General features: G+C 51.0%; 1 protein-coding gene across 1 annotated transcript; it reads left to right on the top strand.

Annotated features, from left to right (window-relative positions):
• Nucleotides 1-2202: 2202 nt before the first annotated feature.
• LOC134411031 (retinol-binding protein 5-like) lies at nucleotides 2203-2828 on the top strand. Its single transcript, XM_063144606.1, has one exon. The coding sequence runs from the start codon at nucleotides 2274-2276 to the stop codon at nucleotides 2679-2681; it is 408 nt and encodes a 135-aa protein (XP_063000676.1). The 5' UTR covers nucleotides 2203-2273; the 3' UTR covers nucleotides 2682-2828.
• The last annotated feature ends 14072 nt before the right edge of the window (nucleotides 2829-16900 follow it).

Genomic DNA, 16900 nt, shown 5'->3' with positions numbered 1-16900 from the left:
GCTCAGATAAGTGGAAAAACCAGTGTTTCTTCCTGACAGGGCTTTCTTTCTTTTAAATGTTTATACTTCCTTTTGATGCTATGGTATGTGAAATACCCAAGAGGAATTCCCCCCCTCACACAAGTTTCATAAGTAGCAGTGGCTGGGGAGGCAATGATGACCACTTCAAGCTAGTTTATATAGCTTCAAACTGGCTTATCCGGTTGCAGTTGGAGTAGGGTGACCATATTTGGGAGACCAAAAAAGAGGACACCTAGTGTGTGTGTGGGGAAGCAGCTTTCTGAGTCCTGCAGAAAGTACGTTATTCCCCTGCCACCTTAAAGAACCCGATTGGAGTGGAGGAGGGGAAAGGATTTCATTCTGCACCACCACCATCCACTCCAATTGGGGCCTTTTCTATAATGTCCATGAATGACCCACTTTCCCCTTTAAGACCTCAATTGGAGCTCGGGGTGGGGGAATGATGTGCCTCAAGAAAGCATGTCATTCCCTCCTGCCATGCTAATGGCAGCCTTAAAGAGGAAGGTGTGTCATTCCAGGACGTTATTGAAAATTATAGAAAATCCCCCCTGACACCATGGAAAGAACAAAAACCAGGACAAATCCGGGGAAATCCTGACAGTTGGTCACCCTAAGTTGGAGAGCCGGTGTGGTATATGTTTAGACCAGCCTTCCCCAACCTGCAGCCCTCCAGGTGTGTTGGACAACAACTCCCAACATTCCCAGCATGGCTGTCTGGGGATGATGAGAGGTTTACTCTAACATATCTGGAAGTCCCAAAGTTGGGTAGCACTGGCTAACATCTTTGATGTCCGAGTCCAAATCACACCCTCCTTTTTACCAGGATCTGTCACGGACACAGACGCTTGCTTAGCGCAGGTTGGCGATGACAGGAGTTCTAGCCCAACAAATTGAGAGGGGCATCAGTTTGGAGAAGTCCTGTTCAAAATGTTGCACTAAGGTTGGGGAGGCACAGGTTTAAATCCCCGTTATGGTGAGACATTGGGCCACTCACCATCTCTCAGGCTACATACATCATAGAATCATAGTAGAGTTGGAAGGGGCCTATAAGGCCATCGAGTCCAACCCCGTGCTCAATGCAGGAATCCACCTTAAAGCATTCCCGATTGATGGCTATTTAGCTGCCTCTTGAAGGCCTCTAGTATGGGAGACCCCAGGACCTCCCTTGGTAATTGGTTCCATTGTTGTACTGCTCTAACCATCAGGAAGTTTTTCCTGATGTCCAGCCGGAATCTGGCTTCCTGTCACTTGAGCCCATTATTCCGTGTCCTGCACTCTGGGAGGATCGAGAAGAGATCCTGGCCCTCCTCTGTGTGACAACCTTTCAAGTATTTGAAGAGGGCTATCATGTCTCCACTCAGTCTTCTCTTCTCAAGACTAAACATGCCCAGTTCTTTCAGTCTCTCTTCAGAGGGCTTTGGAATGGTTGGGAGGGTGAAGGTGTGTGTGTGTGTGTGTGTGTGTGTGTGTGTGTGTGTGTGTATCATCTTGAGGGCGATGGGGGATTAAAAATAGATAAACTAACCTTTAGAGAACACATTTTTCATATTCCTGTTTCCACCATGCTCATGCATGGAAAACCTTTGCAAATTGGCTTAGGGATAACAGCTGTTAGCAAGGAGCTCAAGCACAGCCAGCGTCAAGGGTTGGCACGGTGAGGCACTTGCTGAGGGCCAGTTCTCCAGCACTGAGGGCCCACTCCCAAGAGCCCCCTGGAGCTGCCGTTCCTCTTCAACACTGCCACCTGCTTGTTCACCTGCTTCTCACTCTGGCCCAGACACAACACGGCCTACTTGCTCACTGGCTCTCTCCCTGTCAAGCGAGCAAGTGATGAAGAAGAGGATGAGGAGCAAGAGAAGATAGTGTGGTAAATTTAATTTTAACTTAAATTTAAATTTTACTGTTTTAACTCTGTATTTTAATCTTATATCAACTTTGCTGTGTGGTTTTATCCTGGTTGCGCTTTTTATACTGTATTTCGTAATCATGTTTTAACCTGTTGGGTGTTTTATTGTGGTTTTAATTCTTGTGAACCGCCCAGAGAGCTTCGGCTATTGGGCGGTATAAAAATCTAATAAATAGGGAACCGGAGGTTGAGGCAATTATAACAAAGTAGCCCGCTGGGTCCGGAAGGCCAAGACCCGCTGCCGCGCCCCTCGCCGCCTTTCGGTCACACGCGCCTCTTGTAGCGCTTTGGAGCCCTTCGCCCGCCGCCGCTGCTCTTCCTTTCGCGTCCCTCCTCCTATTCTCCGATGTCTCCCAATCTCACCGGCTACTACCGTTTCGTCTCTCAGGACAACATGGAGAATTATCTCCGAGCCTTGGACATCAATGTCGCTCTGAGGAAACTGGTTTGTCTCCTGAAACCAGACAAAGAGATAATCCACACTGGGGACCACATGACCATCCGCACACTAACTTCGCTTCGGAACTATAACATGGACTTTGACTTGGGAGTTGAGTTTGAAGAAGACTTGGGGCCGGTGGATGGTCGCAAGTGCCAGACGACTGTTTTTTGGGATGGAGATCAGCTGGTCTGTGAACAGCAAGGAGAGAAAAAGAACCGGGGCTGGAGACACTGGCTAGAAGGGGACCAGCTGCATCTGCGCATGACAGCAGAGGATGAGGTTTGTGTCCAAGTTTTCCAGAAAGTGAAGTGATCTCCAGCATAGCATCTGCCTAGTACCAAATGCTAACTTCTGGATGAAGCAGGCCTTAGAGCCCAAAACCAGGACCTGAATCAAACAATCAACATTTCATACCTTGTCCTAAACTTTCCCTTTTGCATTAAAATAACACAGTAACTAACAGAAATGTAATAAATAAATAAATAAATAAATAGTGACCATGGCAGTGAAAAGGCAGACTCACTGATCGAGGGGGGGCATAGAGAGTGTCTTGCCCAAGGGCACTCAAACCTGGAGCTGGCACTGAGCTGCAGCCACTCCCAGGTCCTTGATGCATTTTCCTGTACAAGTGCGGCAGCTGCAAAGACGTTCGTTGCGTGTGCATGGTTACAGATTTATGGGTCAGTGACAAATATTTCCTTTTCCATACATCTGTTAAAGAGAGAGAGAAACAAAAGGTTTGAAGCAGATCCAAGTATCATGCGTTTGAACAGGTGAGGCTTTTAACGAGTAACTTATAATATCAGGATTGCTTACCTTTTCACTGAGATGGAACATGCCATAGCACATGCTCTCCGGTGCAAAATAGGCTGTCGTTAGCTTGGTGGTTTGATGCCGTGAGACTTGCATCTGTAGCATTCAGCCTCTAAACTAGCAGCCTATTTCAGTTATCAAACCCTTCCTCTAAGGCAGGGGTGGGAAAACGTCTCGCTTGCGGGATCTATTTTGTTTTTCACTAGAACCCCGAGACCTACCAACCAAATGCAAAAGATATACACTTAAGATGAAAGAATTCTGAGTCTAGGAGTTTAGGTACCAGAACTGCAAAGTCTTCCCACACAAAACCCCACTCCTGGTTACGACTGTTCTTCATTTCAGTGATATCATTGGGAGGCAGAATTCCTTGCCAATCTACTTCAAATCACTCTGAGATCTACCTTCTGCCTACCCCTGTTCTAAGCCACCCCTTTTTCATTCAGAACTACCCAACAAAGTATGTCTGGCAGAGAGAGACAATTACTGACCTAAGGCTTAATTAATCAGTGTGGTCTTCATGGCTGAGTGGGGATTTGAACCTGCGTCCGGTTGGCACTGTTGCCATACCAGCTATCAGAGTTTAACCCTATGCTTTTCCCAGCACATGTAAGAGGACATGCTATGTCACAATACTTGGTATAGCAGAGACTTGATGCTTAGCCAATTTCTGGCATTGCTACCTCTGTCTTTCCACACAGGTATAATATGATCTGCCTGCCATTTGGGGTGGGGCAGGGAGAGAGTCCCATTATGGGGCACATTAAGGGCGCAATTCTATGACTTCTGCCCTCGATGCTCATAAGCCTCCAAACTTCTTGGCTTATGAGCATCCAGTGCAGAATGGGAGGAACTGTGGAGGCAATCTTTGCCTCCACTGTTCTCTCAAGTCTACATTTTCACTAGATGGGCTTTTTTTGCCCATCTAGCTGGGGTGTCTCAGAGGGGAAGGGAAGAAGGCTGAAGAGGCCTCAGGGTAGCTTGCATCCCAACCCTTCTAGTCCCCTCCTCTGATCAGGGGTCTGAAAACAAAGCCCTATGAAGAGAGACTGAAAGAACTGGGCATGTTGAGCCTGGAGAAGAGAAGATTGAGGGGAGACATGATAGCACTCTTCAAATACTTGAAAGATTGTCACACAGAGGAGGGCCAGGATCTCCTCTCGATCCTCCCAGAGTGCAGGACACGGAATAACGGGCTCAAGTTAAAGGAAGCCAGATTCCGGCTGGACATCAGGAAAAACTTCCTGACTGTTAGAGCAGTGTGACAATGGAACCAGTTACCTAGGGAGGTTGTGGGCTCTCCCACACTAGAAGCCTTCAAGAGGCAGCTGGACAGCCATCTGTCAGGGATGCTTTAGGGTGGATTCCTGCCTTGAGCAGGGGGTTGGACTCGATGGCCTTGTAGGCCCCTTCCAACTCTGCCGTTCTATGATTCTACGATTCTACCCTTCAATGCTCCCTCTGGTTAGCTATAATACATTTAATTCATAAAATGAGTTCATTGGATTTTATCTTGGGCTTCAACCTGGATGGTATATTGTTATATGGGACTATGGATGGTGGGGTAGTGTGTAAACTATCATAATATTATAATTAAAAATGTAATATTTTTGCCGAGTGCTGGTTGTTTTAATACGTGTCTTTAAACACTCCATCCATCCTTCATCCATCGATGAAGGATGGTTTCCAGAATATACAGTATATACATAAATGTAAAGGAACAGCCTCCTTTCCTAGGTTTAGCTCCAACCCCCCCCCCTTTTCAGGAAACTGAGCCACCTGCGCCCCTGGAAGGAGGGCTGCGAAAGAGCCCCTCTCCGCCAACGGCCTTGGAGACTCACTGCCAGCTCTAAGAATCCCCGACGCTGGATCTGACCAAGGCCCATCTAGTCCAGCATCCTCTTCACTCCCTGGCCAGGCAGCTGCCTGCATGGACAGCACGGGGTTTGGACAGGCCAGCGGGTACGACAATGGAACCAGTGACCTAGGGAGGTTGTGGGCTCTCCCACCCTAGAGGCATTCAAGAGGCAGCTGGACAACCCTCTGTCAGGGATGCTTTAGGGTGGATTCCTGCACTGAGCAGGGGGTTGGACTCGATGGCCTTATGGGCCCCTTCCAACTCTCCTATTCTATGATTCCCAGAAGCCAGCGTCAGGGCGTGTCGGGCCGGGACAGAGGCGATCTGGGGTCGGAGTTCTCTTCAGCTGCTCACTGGGCAGCTCTGTGCCAGGCGCGGCTGCTCAGCCTGAACCACCTTTCGCGGCTGCTGGGAGGATGAAACGAGCTGTTTATGCCCCCCTGGAGCTCCAGGGAGGGAGGGAAGGAGGGCCAAAGGACAGTGCCGTCAATGACACCGCCCGACCCTCCTCCATCCCCTCACAGCCACGAATAATACTCAGAGAGAAAGATGGGATCTGCGCCTGAAGCCTGTTCAGATACGTCTTCAGCATACGTGACCCCTGCAAGGCATCTTACACAGCTTGCTGCCCCAATATAATTATCCACACAACAACCCTACCGGGTGGGTCAGACCAGACTGAGAAACTGACACGTCGCTGAGCTCTCCAGTTCTGCTGGGAGGTCAGAGGCAGCGCTCAGCACCAGCAGCATTTCTGGGCTGAGCATCAAGCAGTGGAAGGCAACCGGTTCAATCCCACCCATGTTTGTTTACAAGTGACTGTGTATTTATTTGGCACATGGATTTATTTTAAAACGTTTCTAGTCCATCTTCCTGCTTCACAAAACCTCATTCTAGCCAGCAAACAGCAAATAAAAATCAGAGAAAACATGACAATGACAAGCTATTCCCAACTGCGTGTACATAGGACTGCAGCCATGCTTTTAAAAATACTGTGTTGCATAGGGTGACCATATGAAAAGGAGGATGGGGCTCCTGTATCTTTAACAGTTGTATTGAAAAGGAAATTTCAGCAGGTGTCATTTGTATAATATGGGGAACCTGGTGAAATTCCCTCTTCATCACAACAGTTAAAGCTGCAGGTGCCCTGCCCTCTTTTGTATCTGGTCACTCTAGTATAACTCTTGCACCTTTAACTGTGGTGATGAAGAGGGAATTTCACCAGGTTCCCCATATTATACAAATGACACCTGCTGAAATTCCCTTTTCTATGCAACTGTTAAAGATACAGGAGCCCTGTCCTCCTTTTCATATGGTCACCCTAGTGTTGCATACATCTTATAATTGTATGGGGGCTGGAGGCGAAGCCCTGATGGCCGAGGAGACTCTAGCCTGGGAAGCCCAGCTCCGTGGCGCTCCTGCCATCCACGGCAGGGAGGCGGCACAGGTGGAGGGGCGCTACTGGATTCGAAACCCAGGCAGACAAGGCAACTTTCACAAAGGAAAAGGTTAGGACACTTTACGTCGAAGTTTGTTTGCTGTTGTTGTTTGGTTTACAACATTGCTTTGGGAGAGGGGGAAGAAACTCTGGACGTGCTCAGAGGCACTTAAATGAAAGTGCTGTAAAAACAAACAGCAGGTGTTTCCTGATGAGGCTTCTCGTGTGCAATTGCCCTGCTACGTTCACAGGATTTTACCGAGAGGGGGGGATCCAGATGATGTCGCCTTCTCTGTAATCATCCCATGTTTTCCTGAACTGTCTTACGTCTTTTTTCTTTCCACAAAAACTCTGTGAAGGAGGAAAAGGTGGAATAGTTGACCAGTGCCTTTGGACCGGCTGCCCAAGGAGCTCTCTGTGCGGAAGCAGCCGGCATCTGTGCCCAGCTCAGGCTGGGGGCTCAAACCGGAAGGAGCTGCAATTCCTTTCTGGAAATGTGAGACTTGAGAGGAAACGAGGGCTTTGCTATGATACTCGCTGCTACCTTCATTGTACTTTTAAAGATTATAACATTTGGGGACGTTTGTGATCTGCCTCATCTTAGCCAAAGCTTGTTATTCTCGCAGACCGAGCAATAAAAATGTCTTCTTTGTTACCATATTTGTGTTGTCTGGCTTCAGGGAAGTTTCAGAGACCATGACCGGTATAACTTTAATTCTTGAAGCCCAGAACACCTGGTAAAGATTTGCAAATCTACCCCTGAGTGGGGTCTGGCTTTAAAGCCCTCGCGTTGGTGGATCCCAGGGACACCTGTTGAAGTTTGGGAAACGCGCAACTCGGATGGAGCGCCGAAGCAGGCTCTCCTCTCACTAGCGGGGGATCTACACTACGGTTTTAAAGCGCTTTAAAGCACTTTTAAAACGTTTTGAAAACTGTATATGCAGTGTGTCCTGGGCCCCAGCAGTTGTCAAAACTGTTTTAAAGCGCTTTAAAGCAGTAGTGTAGATCCTAGGCAGGTGTAGCTCCGTTTCGGGGAATGAGAAGGTGGCTCCTGCCCTCTAGTGGCAACGGGCAGAATTTCCCAAGAGGAGGCTTCCGAAGTACTTTGACGTACTTTGGCCACATCATGAGAAGACAGGATACCCTGGAGAAGAGGCTGATGCTAGGGAAAGTGGAAGGCAAAAGGAAGAGGGGCCGACCAAGGGCAAGATGGATGGAGGAGATTCTGGAGGTGACGGACTCGACCTTGGGGGAGCTGGGGGTGGCAACGGCCGACAGAAAGCTCTGGCGTGGGCTGGTCCATGAAGTCACGAAGAGTCGGAAGCGACTGAACGAATAAACAACAACAAGGCTTCCGAAGTAGGAGAAACCTCCGAATCCGCAGTTGTGGCAGGCCCTTTTTTAGGGTCCATGACATGTATCTAAACAGCCAGGGAGCCTTGGAGTTTCCCAGTGCTCTTCATCAGGCGGGATGTCAAGCAAAGAAGGGGAGCGGGCAGGAGGGCAAACTGGCCGACGGTCAGAGCTGCCCCGGTCCCGCGTTCAGTCACGGCCGTAAGACGGAGCCCATCGCAGGGTGGCTGGGATGGGGCGCAGCGACGTCTGAGGCAGGTGGAAGGGAGCACCTCGCAGCAAGTCTCTGTGTTAATTGGTTCTCCCCTCATTGCCCACAAAGTTTCAAAGCGGTGAACGTACAATTTCACGCCACGAAAACAGCAGCAAGATGATGAAACAACACCAAACTAAAACTGCACCCTCTCCTGGGCCCAGCAGACGGCCGCTGGCCGGGTCACCCTTCAGGGAAAGCCGTGTGTGAAGGGATGGGATTCAAGGAGAGAGAGCCCTGAACCTCAGCACCCGGCAGTGGGGATGGGGGCGGGGAGGGGGCGGTCTGCGGACCATTGGCCGTGGTGCGTTCCAGAGGGTGGGGGGCAACAAGGCGGAACCCCTCTGTGGCAAGAGTGCTGGAGGCGAAGTGCAGACACTAATAACAGTATCATTGCCAGTCACAATTGGGCCAGTTGGCCACTATGAGAAGGAGACGCTTTACTAGGCAGGCCAGGGTCTGAGAGAGCACAGCTCTGCTGATGTGCTTATGGCTCTGTCCTGGCTTTGTCTCTGCCTCCTGTAGCCTAGAAAGTGGCTGAGGACGGAACTGTCTCGACCAATGCATCGTGCTCCCAAACGTCTTCTTCCTGTGTGGGGCGCACGGCCTCTGCTTGTCTGCCTGGGCCAGGGTCGTTTGCAGCTGCAGCATCTCTAAGCTACAGACAGCGGAACCTTAAAACCCCTTGATGGTCTTCCAAGAGGGTCATTCTGCAGCCCCTTGAAAGACCGTCCAAAGGAGCCGCCTTCTGCTTGCTGAACACCAGTGTGAGAAATAGAGAAATATGTTACTTTTTCAATAAAGCTAATGCCAATATATATTCAATAAAGTTAATGCCAATATATATTCAATAAAGCTAATGCCAAAATGTATATTATGATTTTATTAGAATGTACGCCAATGGGGCAGGGTCTTGCTATTGAGAATGGTTGAAAATAGCTTCAGCTTGGAAACACTGTGATCTTCACTGAGGCATAATTAATAAGGGAAAGGCCCAAACAGGTGTCGGAATTTGTGGTTGGGCTAGTGGATAGAAAAGGTGATAAATAGAACAAAACTGAAACATACATCTGTTGTTTTTGAACTCATGACTTTTGTGGTTACCTGATGGGTGGAGGGATGATCAAGAGCAATAAAGTGGGTAGGCCCAGATAAATCAAACCTATATTTGGGCATAAGTAAATAGGGATGGGTGGAATATTAAATGAAATGAAAAAGCAAGTCAACAAAGGCGGGACAAAGCTGCGTGCCGGGATAGGCTGTAACCCCACAAGTCTCTGACCAATAACGAGACGGGGAGGGACCTCTTCGGCCGGGTGTAAGGTATAAGATGTCTTGACATGTGCTTGGAAGGTGTGCCTACTTTGCTGGACACCCAGACTTGCAATTCTGTATTAATAAAAGGAACAGAGTGCTTTCACCATTGTCCTTGAATCTTTATTTGAAATGGCATTTCTAACACCAGTACCTCCACCAGGTTCTGCAGTTGGCTTCTCCTCCTTAGCGTGGAGGGTGGCAAATTTTGTAAACCACCCAGAGAGCTTCGCTATGGGGCGGTATATAAATGTAATCAATAAATAAATATTCATAAATAAATTGGATAGTGAGGCCCTTAGTGGAGAGAGAGCTGTTTCTTTTCTCTTTGCTTTAAAGTCAGGCGATAAAATGGGCAGGGATGCGAGAGGAAACGTGTCACTAACCTGGAACTATGGGAGCAAGGCACGCTATATGGTATGCGGTGTGGGTAAACTGAGGCAGGCACACCTCAGGGGGGGAGCAGTGTGCCCTGAGTTTCCAGGCTGCACGTGACCTGCTGCTTTGCCTTTATGACACGCCCTGGAACAATGCCCTGGGCCCGTCAGGCGCTGTGGGGGGGAGTCAGCAGGGTGTTTGGCTGCCCTGCGCTCACAGAGCTGAGTTATTTCGTGAACCCAGAGAGCTCCAGCTCACGGACAGTCATCAAGAAATTGATCTAGAACATGGAGGGATGTTGTGACAGCAGCGTCAGCGGGCCCTTTGCCTGCTGCTGGGACCCCATTTTCCTCCTCCTCAGTAGCAGCGTTGTGTTTTCTCTGCTGATTTTCTTCTTCCGGAAGACCCTGCAGGGCCACTTCTTTCAGAGAAGCCAGCTTCAGCCGTCTGCAGAGCCTTGGTCCAAAACGCAGCGGGTGAGTAGCTTCTCCGAGGTCGTGGCTTGGTCCAGCCCAGAGTCACGACATCCCCAGCTCCGTCTTTGCAACCATTGATGCCGTTTAGACTCTGGCCGTGCGCGGAAAAGCCTGGAGGGGAATCGGGCCCTTCGCAGCCCTTTAGCACTTGCTGCAAAGTGCCACGGCTGATTCAAGCATGTGAGGAAGGGGAAGTGACCCTGAGCATGCCACAGGCCTACCCAAGGAGGGCGAGATTTGGGTCAGATCAGCCTCTTGGGCCCTTTCTACACCTGCCTTTCCCCCCGGGATCGTCCCTGTGCATCCAAATGACACGCAGGAGATCCTGGGAGCACGCAGGGAGGATCCTTCTATTGGTTACAGTGATGTAACCAACGCAACCCAAAACCGTAACCGTTTGCCTGAACACCCAGCCCAACAGAGGAGGGCAATGAAGATGATCAGGGGTCTGGAAACAAAGCCCTATGAAGAGAGACTGAAAGAACTGGGCCTGTTTAGCCTGGAGAAGAGAAGATGGAGGGGAGACATGAGAGCGCTCTTCAAATACTTCAAAGGTTGTCCCACAGAGGAGGGCCAGGATCTGTTCTCGATCCTCCCAGAGTGCAGGACACGGAATAACGGGCTCAAGTTACAGGAAGCCAGGAAAAACTTCCTGACTGTTAGAGCAGTACGACAACGGAACCAGTGACCTAGGGAGGTGGTGGGCTCTCCCACCCTAGAGGCCTTCAAGAGGCAGCGGGACAGCCATCTGTCAGGGATGCTTTAGGGTGGATTCCTGCCTTGAGCAGGGGGTTGGACTCGATGGCCTTGTGGGCCCCTTCCAACTCTGCTATTCTATGATTCTATGATTCTATGAACAGTCCATCATGGTGCTGCTTCATGAAGTGAGAGGAGCCAAGCCAGGCAGCTTGGTGGGTCTGAACGCCAAGCTAATGCGAGGCTTTGCATGGCCGTTCTTGGCGCATAGCTCTGATGAGAGCGAGGCGTCAGCACTCCGGTCACAAAGCTGGAACGCCGGGGCCTAATCTACACCTACCGCTTATCCTGGGGTGGACTCGAGGTCGTCCCGGGGGGTTCAAATGACGCACAGCTAATCCCGGGGTGAACCAGGGACGACTACTCAGTTCTGCCAGGATATCTGGGCCTGCTTTTGTCCTGGTTTTTTCTCTGGTCTCGGGGAAATCCGGAGGTTCCTCGGACGGTGTGGCTCTCCCTCCTGGGGTGCTCCCTCTTCCCCGCGAGTATCAGGGCTCAGAAAACGGGCAAGGAGCCGTGCGGGGAGAGTCCCTGGGCATCGGAGGTGAAGGAGGGGGGAGCATTTCTGCTATGTTTGCAGTGGCTCTCAGCGCCTTCCAGTGCCGGGTTTGGTGTGTGTGTGTTTTTAAAGCGATCGTACCTTTGCGGAGGATCGTGTCCGCGCTGTTGTACAAATGTTTCCGCTTGTACAGAAAAGATGGCACCCCAGAACGGCCCTCCTTTTCTTCCGGGAAAACTCGCCGGCGTGTGGCCCCTGAGGGACGATCCCAGAAGTGCAAAACCCCGTGATGATCACCCTCTCTCTCTCTCTCTCTCTCTCTCCTTACTCTCCCAAGCAGGCAGCGTGGAAGAAGAGGAGCAGAGCAGAGTGGACGGACGAGGAGGGCCACAGCAGCAGTTCCTGCTGCAGTTCCTGCTGCTCCTCCTCGGCTGACGGGACAGGGCCGAGCGAGAGCCTCCCCTCCTCCAGCTCCAGCTCCCTCACGGTCTCCTTCAGCCAGGCCTCCTCTTCCAGTGAGCTCCAGTCCTCCCTGTGCAGCTGGCAGGAGGCCGTCAGCCAGCTGGCAAATGTCCGGCTGGAGACCCGGGAGCAGCTGGAGCACCACATCAGCTGCCGGGCTGTGGAGAGGCGGTGGGGTGCTACGGCGGTGCGCTACGTGGAGGCCCTCCCCGCGGGGGTGCCCCAGCCCTCTGCCCCCGCTCTCAGGACCAGGCGGAGGGGCGATGAGTTCTCAGGGGTGTCGACGCCATTCCTGCCCCAGCAGGTCCTGAGATCGGGGGCAGAGGGCTGGGGCACCACCGCGGGGAGGGCCTCCACGTAGCGCATGCTCAGCCCCCAGAGGGAGGCCAGGTGCCTGCGGCAGACGGCCACCTCGACCTGGCCCACGTCTTCCGGGCGCACAAAAGGCAGGGAGCGGCTGCGGGGTCGTGGCGGCCTGTGGCCGGGGGGGATCAGCCTGGGCAGGGGCTGCCTCCAAGCAAGGGAGGCGCATCGCCAGGACAACTGGACCAGGACGGGGAAAGTGCCCAGCTGCTGCTCCACACATCTCTTGGCCAGGTGGATCTTGGCCTTCTTCAGGTGACTGCACTCCACCGCCAAGGACACAGGCGGATGAACCTTTGTCCTGCCGCCACGGCCGCCCGGCCCCGTGCTCCTGAGACCCCCAAGCCAGGGCTCCGCAGGACAGCCACAGCAGGAGCCCCCCGGAGCGAAGGAAGGCCGCGCCGCCGTCTCCTGTCCACGGACGGGGCTTCTGGGCCCTGAGCACATCTGCTGGAGGGACTCCAGGACCCTCCCGGGCAGCCCCCAGTGCCGCTGCAACAGGCCAGGTCGTGGTGGCCGTCTGCCGCAGGCACCTGGCCTCCCTCTGGGGGCTGAGCGTGCGCTACGTGGAGGCCCTCCCCGCGGGGGTGCCCCAGCCCTCTGCCCCCGCTCTCAGGACCGGGCGGAGGGGCGCTGAGTTCTCAGGGGTGTCGACGCCATTCCTGCCCCAGCCGGTCAGAGGCGTTTTGGAACTGTGCGTCAGGAGGAAGAGGCTGCAGCACCAGTGGGGTTCCCGGCACGCATCCAGCGGCCGGGGAGCAGCCGCCCACCCAAAGAGTTCTCGCTGCCTGGACTTGGATACACCTGATCCAGCCGGAGGTGGGAGCTCCAATGAGTGATGAGACAGCCGTCTCCCAATAAAAAGGGTGCGTGTGGGTGGTAAGGCCAGCCACTCACCGCTTAGAAGCAAGGTCCCTATCTACCCCTTCCAATAACACGGCATTTCATGCCCACGTGGCTTTGGAATATGTCAGGCAAGACATAAAAGGGTCAGTCAGAGACCCAGGCACATTGATGGTTGTCCAGCTGCCTCTTGAAGGCCTTTAGTGTGGGAGAGCCCACCACCTCCCTAGGTCACTGGTTCCATTGTCGTACCGCTCTAACAGTCAGGAAGTTTTTCCTGATGTCCAGCTGGAATCTGGCTTCCTTTAACTTGAGCCCGTTATTCCGTGTCCTGCATTCTGGGAGGATCGAGAAGAGATCCTGGCCCTCCTCTGTGTGACAACCTTTTAAGTCTTTGGAGAGTGCTCTCATGTCTCCCCTCAATCTTCTCTTCTCCAGGCTGAACATGCCCAGTTCTTTCAGTCTCTCTTCATAGGGTTTTGTTTCCAGGCCCCTGATCATCCTGGTTGCCCTCCTCTGAATACGCTCCAGCTTGTCTGCGTCCTTCTTGAATTGTGGAGCCCAGAACTGGACGCAATACTCTAGAGGAGGCCTAACCAGGGCCGAATAGAGAGGTACCAGGACCTCCCGTGATTTGGAAGCTATACTTCTATTCATGCAGCCCAAAACAGCATTGGCCTTTCTTGCAGCCCTATCGCACTGTTGGCTCATAGTCTTTGGTTAGCAAACACGTTTAACCCTTGCAGGACCAGGAGGAAAGGGGACAACACACCATACAGAAAACCCCCAAATGGCATAGAAATGGCAGAGCCACCCCCAGCACAACCCACCAGTCAGGGACTCTTCTCAAGAGAAGACCTAAGAGCCCCGCTGGACCCCCAGCCCCCACCAGCCCCCTTCCGTCCAGCATCCTGCTCCCACCATGGCCAGCCAGATGCCGCATGGGCAGCCCCCAAAGCAGGACATGAGCACAGTTATAGCAACCTCCTGCCCATGTGCAGAGAGAGACAAGCTGCCCTCTTGATGCTGGAGTCCATCGACAGCCGCCGTGGCTAGTAGCCCTGGATAGGCTTTTCCCACCATGAATGATGCCCGCGTGGAGGGAGCCAATGAACTCATCGTGCGGACACATCTTCAGCACACACCCTTGGATCACAGCCATTTATCATCAAACTGTTTAGAAGCCAGAACTGGAGCGGTTGCCATAAGGGCCACGGGCTGCCCTTCTTTCTGTTGAGCCGTTGACCAAGGCACAGGAGCCCCATTGGGCTGATGGATTGGCCACCCTAGACAGGCATCTTTTCTTTTCCCACTTGTCTCCATGCTGGAGGCCGTTCAGTAGAAGCGATGACTTCCCTCACAGGTGTGCTTTGTTTGGTGCTGGGGAGCTGCAGGTAAGGCTTGCTCCCCCCCCCCGAATGCTCTGCTGTTCTGGTCCCTCTGTAGCAGGTGCCCATAAGGCAGGGCAGCAGCGGCTGCAACCCCACAGAAAGCACCGCGTGGTGAGCCACATGCTTCAAGGAAGGCTGGAGGTGCCCGGAGCCCCTCCGTCCAGGCTACCCTCCCCAATCCGCTCCTGCACATCAGCTCCTGAGAGAGAGGGCGCTGCACCTCCCAGGTGACCCTCTGCCCCCACGCCGCCCCTCTGGCTCGCCCTCACCTCTCCAAGCTCTATTGGATGCCCCATTCATAGAATCATAGAAGAGTAGGAAGGGGCCTACAAGGCCATCGAGTCTAACCCTCTGCTCAATGAAGGGATCCACCCTAAAGCATCCCTGACAGAGGGTTGTCCAGCTGCCTCTTGAAGGCCTCCAGTGTGGGAGAGCCCACCACCTCCCTAGGTCACTGGTTCCATTGTCATACTATGCTAACAGTCAGGTTGTTTTTCCTGATGTCCAGCCGGAATCTGGCTTCCTGTAACTTGAGCCCATTATTCCACATCCTGCACTCTGGGAGGATTGAGAAGAGATCCTGGCCCTCCTCTGTGTGACAATCTTTCAAGTATTTGAAGAGTGCTATCATGTCTCCCCTCAATCTCCTCTTCTCCAGGCTAAACATGCCCAGTTCTTTCAGTCTCTCTTCCTAGGGCTTTGTTTCCAGACCCCTGAATATAGTCGTACCCATATATATATAACAATATAGTCATACCCATATATATTGTTATCTTACAGCAGCTTTTGGTAGAATAAACCATGACAGGCTGTGGATAAAACTCTGGAACTCAAATATTGTCTGATGACTATTTACACTCATCGGAATATGGTTTTGCTGCCATATACTCAGATTGCCATTTACTAAAAGATTTTGGGGCAATTTGTTGTAATGAGCATCTTAGTGTAAATTATAAAAAGACAAAAGTTGTAGTGTTTGGGGACCCCCCCCCAAAAAAAAAAGCATAAATGGTACCTTGATGGACAAATAAGAGAGCAAGTGAGGTGTTTTAATTACCTTGGGGTTTGGTTGACTGACTGGGGTAATTGGTCCCATCATATGATGACCTCTGCTTTGAAGGCATCAAGATCCTCACAAGCAGTTTTGTGCTTTACTAGAACTAAAAGGAGTAATGTGATTTGCCCCTGCTTTGAGAGTTTATAGAGGCAAAGTGCTCCCACAGCTGACCTATGGGGAAGAGATTTGGAGTTTGACAAAAAATAACCCATTTGGAAATCACCCAAAATAAATTTCTTAAAACATTACTCTAGCAGGCAGTATTAGAACGGAGACTGGGACTATGCCAATACAATTTTATATTTTCGTGGCTATGTTTATGTTTTATTTTAAACTTCTAAATATGGATGATTTTAGGATACCTAAAAGTTGTTTTTCTTAGAACAGTTGAAATCTCACCGACGGACCACCTGGGTAGTGAACTGTGAAGACCAAATGTTAGCATTTGATTTAATACCCCAGGTTCTCAAGGAATGGACCCTAGATCAGCTTCAGAGACACATCAAGAATAAAATGGGCGAGTTTCATTCCTAACATGACCTAGAAGTAATTTAAAAAATCATCATTTTGTTCATATTTGCCTTTTTTCAAACTAATTCATGGATTTGAGAGCTATCTACATGAGTTATCAGTAGCGTCCTTTAGAAAGGCATTTCTGGCATTGCATTTTCAAACTATGCCTTTGTTAGATATAAAATATGTATAAATTGACTGATTGAATGACACATCCACATCTTGGGTAGACGTTTTGTGGTTCATGCTTAGCCCCAGGTATTGGGTAGACGTTTGGCAGTTCTCACTTAGCCCCAAGAAGAATCCACAACCCGGGTAGACGTTTTGCAATAATTGCTTAGCCCCGGGTTCCACAATGGGAAATAAAGTGCCCAAGAATAGAAAAGGACCTTCTAGTGATGAGTCCTTGAACATACCTCCTGATAGTTCATTGGGGAGGATGTTGAAATCCTAGGAATATTTATCTTGTACAAGAGGGAAAGATAAAAATAAATAAATAAATGATTAAGTATTGTTGTGTTGAATGGCCACCTGAATTTAAAATCCTGAATTTAAAATAGGAACCGTTAAATTGCCTGCCTCCTCCTTATGTATTTCTGCCTAACCAAGCTGGTAACATAGTGCCAAATGCACCATGAACAAAGGGGGGGCAGAAGAGGAGGGAGAAAAATAGAAGAGAAAGAAACAAAAACTCCAAGTGTGTGCCTGTATCAAAACCTGGAAATTGCTATGTACGAGAGCCCTGTATATGGTTTGATTATGGT

Source organism: Elgaria multicarinata, chromosome 19 (assembly GCF_023053635.1).
Source record: "Elgaria multicarinata webbii isolate HBS135686 ecotype San Diego chromosome 19, rElgMul1.1.pri, whole genome shotgun sequence".
In the NCBI taxonomy this organism is placed as follows: domain Eukaryota; kingdom Metazoa; phylum Chordata; class Lepidosauria; order Squamata; family Anguidae; genus Elgaria; species Elgaria multicarinata.
Note: the sequence above shows the minus strand (reverse complement) of the source record. Positions and strands in the feature narration are given on the sequence as shown.